Source organism: Chrysemys picta, chromosome 4 (assembly GCF_011386835.1).
Source record: "Chrysemys picta bellii isolate R12L10 chromosome 4, ASM1138683v2, whole genome shotgun sequence".
Classification (NCBI taxonomy): Eukaryota; Metazoa; Chordata; order Testudines; family Emydidae; genus Chrysemys; species Chrysemys picta.
In genome coordinates, this window is record NC_088794.1 from 6543809 (window position 1) to 6552443 (window position 8635).

Consider the following 8635-nt stretch of genomic DNA (forward strand, 5'->3'; position numbering starts at 1 on the left):
GACCCAGTTCATCCTCCTGGGGCTGACGGATCGTCAGGAGCTGCAGATACCCCTCTTCGCGGCGTTCCTGGTGAGCTACGTTCTTACGCTGGTTGGGAATCTTGGGATGATTGTGTTGATCAGGGTTGATCCCCGACTCCATTCCCCCATGTACTTCTTCCTCAGTAACCTGTCCGTTGTTGACCTCTGCTACTCCTCAGTCTTCGCTCCAAGGATGCTGGTGAATTTCTTAGTGGGGAGTAAAAGCATTTCTTACTCTGCCTGTATTGCCCAACACTTCTCTTTTGTCGTGTTTGTGACCACAGAAGGGTTCCTGCTGGCCGTGATGGCATACGACCGCTATGTAGCCATTTGTAACCCTCTGCTCTACACCGCTGTTATGTCTAAGAGAGTCTGTATTCATCTAGTGGCCAGCTCATACGTAGGGGGGCTCGTGAACTCACTGACCCACACATGTGGCTTGCTGAGGTTGTCGTTCTGTGGGCCCAACATCATCAATCATTACTTTTGTGACACTAACCCATTGCTGAAGCTTGCCTGCTCTGATAACCACATCAATGAGATTTTGCTTGTAACATTCTCTGGAGTTATTGCCATGTCCACCCTCCTGTTTGTCATAATCTCTTATCTGAACATCCTCTTCTCTATCCTGAGGATCTGCTCCGCCAAGGGCAGGCGCAAAGCCTTCTCCACCTGTGCCTCTCATCTGACAGCTGTCACCATGTTCTATGGACCTGTGAGCTTAAGCCACATACAACCCAGTTCCAGCTACTCACTGGAACAGGAGAAAATCTCTGCTGTGTTTTATACCCTGGTGGTCCCCATGTTGAACCCCTTGATCTACAGCCTGAGGAACAAGGAGGTTAAGGATGCTCTTAAGAGGGTGATAGACTGGAAAAACATTCCCAGCTAATTTGTCACCATGACAATTCCAGTCAATTGAGAAGAACAATTGGAAGAAGGGTAGGAGTATGCTCTATGTGTTACTGCCTTGATTTGTGTATCACAAATGTTGTACAAGAATTAAATGAAACTCAAAGAACTGATGTAGCATGTGGAAATTATGTTTTACAATTGCTTGAGAGGAACAATGTTACCTAATGTCCTGTCATTATGTGGCTGTTGGAATATAGACACCTTTCCTTGTTTCTTGACCATTAATCTATTTGAAATGGTGCCCTGCAAGGTTATCTGAGATTAAAAATAAAATAAACTTGCTTCTAGGTTTAATTTCTTAATGTGATGCTTTAATTAATGCTCAGTATGTAACTTGCACTATGAGAATTCAACGCTTTTGCTCTCTTTAGTGTCTGGGCCTCATACGGGCTGCCACAATTGATCTCTATCCCCTTTATAGCAGCCCTTAACCTAGTTGAAGACTGTTATCAGGTCCCTCCTCGGTCGTCTTGTCTCAAAACAAAACATGCCCAATTTTTTTAAAACGAAGAACAGGAGTACTTGTGGCACCTTAGAGACTAACAAATTTATTAGAGCATAAGCTTTCGTGGACTACAGCCCACTTCTTCGGATGCAAGTGGGCTGTAGTCCACGAAAGCTTATGCTCTAATAAATTTGTTAGTCTCTAAGGTGCCACAAGTACTCCTGTTCTTCTTTTTGTGGATACAGACTAACACGGCTGTTACTCTGAAACCTGTCAATTTTTTTAAAACTTTCCTAATAGATCAGGTTTTGTAAACCCTTTTTGTCATTTTTGTTTTTCCCCTCTGGACTCTCTCCTATTTGCCCACGTCCTTTCTAAAGCGTGGCTCCCAAACCTAGACACACAACTTCAACTGAGGCCTCACCAGTGCCAAGCAGAGCCATACAATCACTGCCTTGGTCTTACACACAACACACCTGGTAATACACCCCAGACAGCCCTTTTCACAACTGCAGCTCATTGTTGGCTCATACTCAACTTGTGACCCACTTGAACTCCCAGATCCATCTCAGCAGCACTTCTCCTAGCCAGTTATTCCCCACATTGTATTATGCATTTGATTTTTCCTTCTAGAGTGAAGTACTATGCAGTTGTCTTTATATTGATCACATCTGTATTCATACTAGTGCTATATCCATCTATTCTTAACCAGTGTTATCGTATATACTTAGGCTTGGAAGGAATAGATTTTTCTCAATAAATGTTGGTCATTATTGATTTCACCATATGCACACAAACCAATGAAAAAATTATTGCCATCAATAATAATTGAAATTTACAGATAGGCAGAATGAGAAAAACTGCAGCTTGAGAATGTATTAGAGTTTAATTTAAGGATATTTATTTTGTATATTTTGACATGTGATGTTGACAATTTGTGTTTTAACATTTATAAAGCTTTAACTTTTTGAATCTCAGTGTCAGCTGTCATTAACAAAATTATGTCTGACCTCCCATTGTCTGATCCCCCATAATTTCCCGCAATTGTAAAGATTTAAACATTTAAAATAAAAAAGGCTTAAAAATAAAACATTGATATTATCAATTAAAATTCTAAAAAACTTAAAAATCAAATTCTGACAAGGCTCTAGCAACTTGTTATTCAGCTTTATTCTCAATCATCTTGTTGTCACCTTGTGTTGCTCCCCATCTGTTTGTCATCTGTACCGTTGTCTCTTATTTTCAGCTTACATTACAAGCTCCTTTGGCCAGAGGTTGTTTTTTTGTTATATGTTGGTACAGCACCTAACAGAATGGGGTTGGGATTAAGCCCAATACTAATGAATTAATGAAGTAGTATCAATAATAATGGTCATGTAATGTTACTCCCACCAATGCTATATATTTCAGAGGGGTAGTCGTGTTAGTCTGTTTCAGCAAAGACAACGAGGAGTCCTGTGGCACCTTAAAGACTAACACATTTATTTGGGCATAAGCTATGGTGGGCCAGAACCCAGAAGATTCCAGCCCACGATAGCTTATGCCCAAATAAATTTGTTAGTCTTTAAGGTGCCAAAGGACTCCTTGTTGTCAATGCCAAATAGTGATTTTATAGGTTTACTTACAGCAATGCTATAAATTGATAATATATTTTAAGGGCTAAAAAGGACAATGACATCGTTTAGTCTGACTGTATAACTCAGGTCACAATTCTATACAGTTATCCTCTGTATTAAGCCCATTAACTGGCATTTTATTAAGTGTATCTTCCAGAGAGCCATCGGGTCTTGATTTCACAGCAGCTGTAGCTGGATAAACCGTCACTTCCCATGGTAGTTCATTCCAGCCATTAACCACCCTCACTGTTGAAAATGTGAGCCTCATGACTAATTTGAATTGGGATAGTTTTACTCTGAGCAACACGATATATTGTTCATTAGAACTGGGGGGAGAGGGGAGTTGGACCAAAATACTTTTTTTCTGAGGAACGCAGATTTGGGTTAACTGAAATATTTTATGAATCTGTGTCAAATGAGATGAATTGTTTTGCTTTGATCTAAAATCTCAGAAAAATCTAAAAGGTCTAAATATTTTAAGTTTCCCATTTAAAAGACTTTTTGTTTCAAAATTTACTTCAATTTTATTAAAAAAAATAACAATTGCAAAAACAGCAACTGATCAAACAAAACATTTCATTCAACTTGTCAGTCAGCCCAAAAAATTGAAATTTTTGAAAAAAAAAAAGTCAATTTGGATCAACCAGAAACTAAGTTTTTCATTTATGTTTCAGACTAGCCAGCAACCCAAGAAATCAGCTATTCACAGAGCTCTTTTGATCATACAATTTTTTTTCTCATCATTGCTATACACTGATTAGCCCTATTCTCACCACTGACACAATTCTATTGCGTTAGGAACCGGACTCTACAGCTAGCTAATGTAACTCCCTACATGACCGCATAGAAGAATGCCATTTTCCGGTTTAGTTTAATCCAGTAAATGAAGAGTGTCCATACCAGGAGCTATTCAGGAATAGCCCTAGTGCCGTAAATTCACATATTACCTTGCTCAGGAACAGCTTCCCAACGCAAACAAGCCCCTGTTCTCACCAACACTGATTTAGAGCTTTACTTTCACCCCTCCATGCAGAGGTGGGACACTGAACAGCAAGGTTTAGCAGTGGGGAAATGAATTTATTTGATGTTTTTCCATCCTGAAGAACCCAATACAATTGGGCAAACATTCTGGTGTAGCTGAATGTGCATTTTTCTCTGAAAAAAAGTTTCAGCCAAAGAATTTTGGCCAGCAGTAGTTAGGATACTTTCTACCCCATGGAAATGCCTTACACTTAAACTCTGCGAGGTAGACTTGAGCCAAGGGATAATAGAGTTTAGCCCATTGTGATTCATGGTGAGAGGACATAAATCCACTGAAGCACACTCAGATGCAACTTCCTCCGGGATTCAAGAGTTGACCCGCTACCCAACCCCATTCACGGGGGTTCTTTTTATCTTGCAATAATAAAGTTTCAATGAAAAATATTAGAGCGCAATGTTGGATCAATCATAGAATCATAGGATTGGAAGGGACCTCAAGAGGTCATAAGTCCAGTCCCCTGCACTCATAGCAGGACAAAGCACCATCTAGAACAACCCTGACAGGTGTTTGCCTAACCTGCTCTGAAAAATCTCCAATGATGGAGATTCCACAACCTCCCAGGCAATTTATTCCAGTGGTTAATCACCCGGACAGTTAGGAAATTTTTCCTAATGTCCAACCTAAACCGCCCTTGCTGCAATTTAAGCCCAGTGCTTTCTGCACTGGAAAATACTGATTCATCAAAAATGAAATATTCTTGTGGGAAAATTCCAGTTTCAATGAATTACTCATTTAAAAAAAATGGAAAGAAAAAAGAAGCTTAAAATTGTCTAAATGTTCATTTTTGACATTTTCAAAACGAAAAGTTGCCTTTTTTTAGTTCAAAATTAATGTTTCAAAATGTTAATTAGCTAATTATTTTGTTTAATGTTCATTTAATTTGAACTATTGGAACAAAATATTTTGATTGATCAAAATCAACTTTCCCCCAGCTTTTTGGTTTGTGGAAAAAAGGAAAATATCAGCTTTGGGGATGGGACATTTTTAAAATCTCCCAAATTTTCATGGGACAGGAAAACCATTTCCTGCCCAGCTTTAATCTTTGGTTCCAAACTAAAATAATCCACTCAGTGAATAAACAAGCATCTCCCCCAGCCTCCACTAGTAGAGGTTTTATACTGTATTCAAACCTGAAGCCAATTCCTTATGGAAAATTTCCATATCATTTTATTAGAAAAATATGTCAACATTCTATAATATTCTTAAACCGACTGTAACTGAGCATGCGGCTGTATCCAGTCAATGAGTGTTATGGATTGCGGTATTAATGTTAACGGAATACATGGACCAAGCAGCTAGCTACATTGCAGGGCCCTGGGGATGTTCCAGTTGGAAGTAGAAACTGATGGGCTCTGGTATTTTGTTTTAATGCAGTCTCCTGTTTCCCTGAACTCAGGAGGGCCTAAGAAAGAAAGGACCAATTTTTTACTTTACCACCCCCAGCTTATGTAGCCGCAGTGACAGAAGCTCTCTCTAGCTTTTTCCGGGGTTATGCTGTGCTCATGCCTACTGCATGGCTCTCTCACTTTTTAGTTAGTTGAGATGGTCAGGAACTGTTATTAATGCTGCTGTTGTTGAAGTCTGATCCTGCTTTTTAGAAGACAAAACAAGAAAAGACTCCGATTGACTTCAGTCAATATTGGTTCAGACTGCAGGAGTTTAAGTGGGGATATAAAGGCACCAAACTCCCATTCCAGGGAGTTGTCCAGGGAACTGGATGCCTAACTGCTCATTGAAAATGTGTATTTGCTCATGGGCAGTGGTTGATTGCACGATGGGGTTTCCAATCCTGTACCGGTATTAAAGTGTTGAAAGGAAAATAGTCCTTTTATGTTATGGCACTATAGCGTCATTCCATTTTGTACATATATGGAAAAATCATAAGCAGTATTCCTAGGAGCACAAGAAGTGGATTTAAGTGATCGATGATTCAGACAAAACTTCCCTGGACTAACCAGAGCATATCCAGTATGAATATTCAAATGTCACCGTGTGTAGGAAGCTTGCTGGTGCTATGAATATTGATAGCCGCATCACACTAGTGCTTCATAATGTGTACTAGTACATCACAATCGTACATCATTATAAATTGATTGGACTACATTCATTCTTGATCTGTCCCCATATCATTCTCTCAAGACAAGGGAGTTACTTCAGGGACGAACCTGTCTCACTGTTTACAAAGTCCAAAGAAAGCCAAAGAAAGCAGACCAATGATATACACCTCTACCCCGATATAATGCGACCCGATACAACACGAATTCAGATATAACGCGGTAAAGCAGTGCTCTGGGGGGGGGCAGGGCTGCACGTTTCGATGGATCAAAGCAAGTTCAATATAATGCGGTTTCACCTATAACGCGGTAAGATTTTTCGGCTCCCACGGACAGCGTTATATTGGGGTAGAGGTGTAATTTCAGGATTGCCAGAGAAATTCTTTCATAGGTTGGAGAGAAGATAAATAAACAAAAGCCCTACATAAAACGGCAACAGTTTTCAATGAGTAAAACCAGTGGTTCTCAACATTCTCTGGCCTGTGACCCCATGTTAAACAGAAAAAAAGGTTTGAGATCCCTCTTAAGTTTTGGGATGCTCCCCTTCCATCTAGCCGTGAAGACAGGGCAGCTGGTTGTGATGACTGGAAACAACCTCCTCTGTTGAGAACTCAGGAGTAAAACAACGTCCTCTTCATGTCGGCATGATGCAGCGGTGAGAGAAGATACTCTGATTTGGTGCAGGCTAGCTCTGCATGATGAAGGTCAACTCTGCATTATTCAGACTAAGTCCCTAAGCTCACCAGAGAGGACTTTTCTGGGGAATTTATCATTACACATTCCGAGAACATGGCCGATCGACCTAAGCTGAGCTTTGATAATCGTTACCTCAGTTCTGGTTGCTTTGATTCAGTATGTTTAACAGTGCCCTCCACTGGGTGAAATCTCAGAACCGAGGAAGGATACATACAATCTTCTCATCCTCTCACCGGAACTCCAATCTGGCCTAAAACATAACAGGCAACGGCAATTGTCCTTTAAGCCAAATGTCAGAGCATCTTGCTGATTCTGCATAGTGTCACAGACCCTCATTCATGGATCTTAAAAACAGCAATTTCTAATATTGTATTTGACTGGGTTCCATTATATGATTTTCTGTACATCACATGGAGTGGCTGAGTCATAGAAATAAGGATAAATGACAAGAGAACTCACTCTTATTCCATCTACTGTTTATTGGTTAAAATATAATGATTATAATTACCAAGAAAAAATCTTCTTGTATATCACCCTTTTAAAGGCATCATTTACCTCCTTGTTTCGCAGGCTGTAGATCAGGGGGTTCAACATGGGGATCACAAGGGCATAAAACACAGAGGTAACCTTGTCTTGGTCCATCACGTAGCTAGAACTGGGTCTTAAATATATACATATCAGCGTCCCATAAAACATAGTGACAACTGTCAGGTGGGAGGCACAGGTGGAAAAGGTTTTGCGTCTCCCCTTGGCAGAACGGATCCTAAAAATGGCCAGAAGGATGCACATGTAGGAGATTAGGACACCCAGGAAAGTAGTCATTCCAATTACAGTAGAGAAAGTGAAAAGTACAAGGTCAGTGACATGGGTGTCAGAACAGGACAGCTTCAGCATAGGGGGCACATCACAGAAGAAATGGTTGACAACACTGGAGCTGCAGAAGGACAGACTGAATATAAATAGAGTTTGCACAATTGAATTCACAGAGCCACATACATATGTACCAGCCACTAACAGGACACAGTGTCTCTTGGACATAATGGCTCTGTATAGCAGTGGATTACAGATAGCTTTAAAGCGGTCATACGCAATCACAGCCAGGAGGCAACATTCATTGGTCACAAAGAAACAGACGAAGAATAGTTGTGCCGCACACTCAATCAAAGGAATGGTTCTAGTCTCTGCTACAAAGGTCATTAGCATCCTGGGAGCTATGGCAGTGGAATATCCAATATCTACAATGGACATCTGGCTTAGGAAAAAGTACATGGGGGTATGAAGTCGGGTTTCAACCATGATTAACACTATCATCCCAAGATTCCCCATCAGGCTGACCACATACATCACTAGGAACAACATAAAGAGGGGGATCTGTAGATCTGGATGATCTGTGAATCCTACGAAAATGAACTCGGTCACCATGGTGTGGTTTCTCTCTGCCATTTATTCCAGAAACGCTCTCCTCTGCTGGTGAAAAAAAAAAAAAAGATTAAAATTAATCACTGGCCAATAAAGTACTGAGTACAGATCCCTCATAATCCCTGTGATTGTTCCTGGGAAACAGTGTATAAACATAGGAAAGCTGAAATACATTGAAGGACACTCCTAGGGAATGTTCTCTTTGTATTCCCCACATGCTTTCCATTACAGATAGGACATGTTCCAGCTACAGAAATATTGTGGACTCTGTGTAGGGTGACCAGATGTCCCGATTTTATAGGGACAGTCCCAATTTTGGGGGCTTTTTCTTATATAGGCACTTATTACCCCCCACACCCATCCCAATTTTTCAAACTTCCCCTCTGGTCACCCTACTCTGTTTTAATATGCATGAACCATCCAGTGG

General features: G+C 40.5%; 2 protein-coding genes across 2 annotated transcripts in view; one reads left to right on the forward strand and one right to left on the reverse strand.

The window, feature by feature from the left end:
• Positions 1–1424, forward strand: part of LOC135982875 (olfactory receptor 5J3-like) — a 5512-nt gene extending 4088 nt beyond the window's left edge. Inside the window, exon 2 of the mRNA XM_065591259.1 lies at positions 1–1424. Coding sequence (XP_065447331.1) covers positions 1–913 — 913 coding nt within the window. The 3' untranslated portion in view covers positions 914–1424.
• Positions 1425–7260: 5836 nt separating this feature from the next.
• LOC135982876 (olfactory receptor 5AR1-like) lies at positions 7261–8253 on the reverse strand. Its single transcript, XM_065591260.1, has one exon. It carries the CDS (start codon positions 8230–8232, stop codon positions 7294–7296), a length of 939 nt encoding a protein of 312 aa, XP_065447332.1. The 5' UTR covers positions 8233–8253; the 3' UTR covers positions 7261–7293.
• Between the last annotated feature and the right edge of the window lie 382 nt (positions 8254–8635).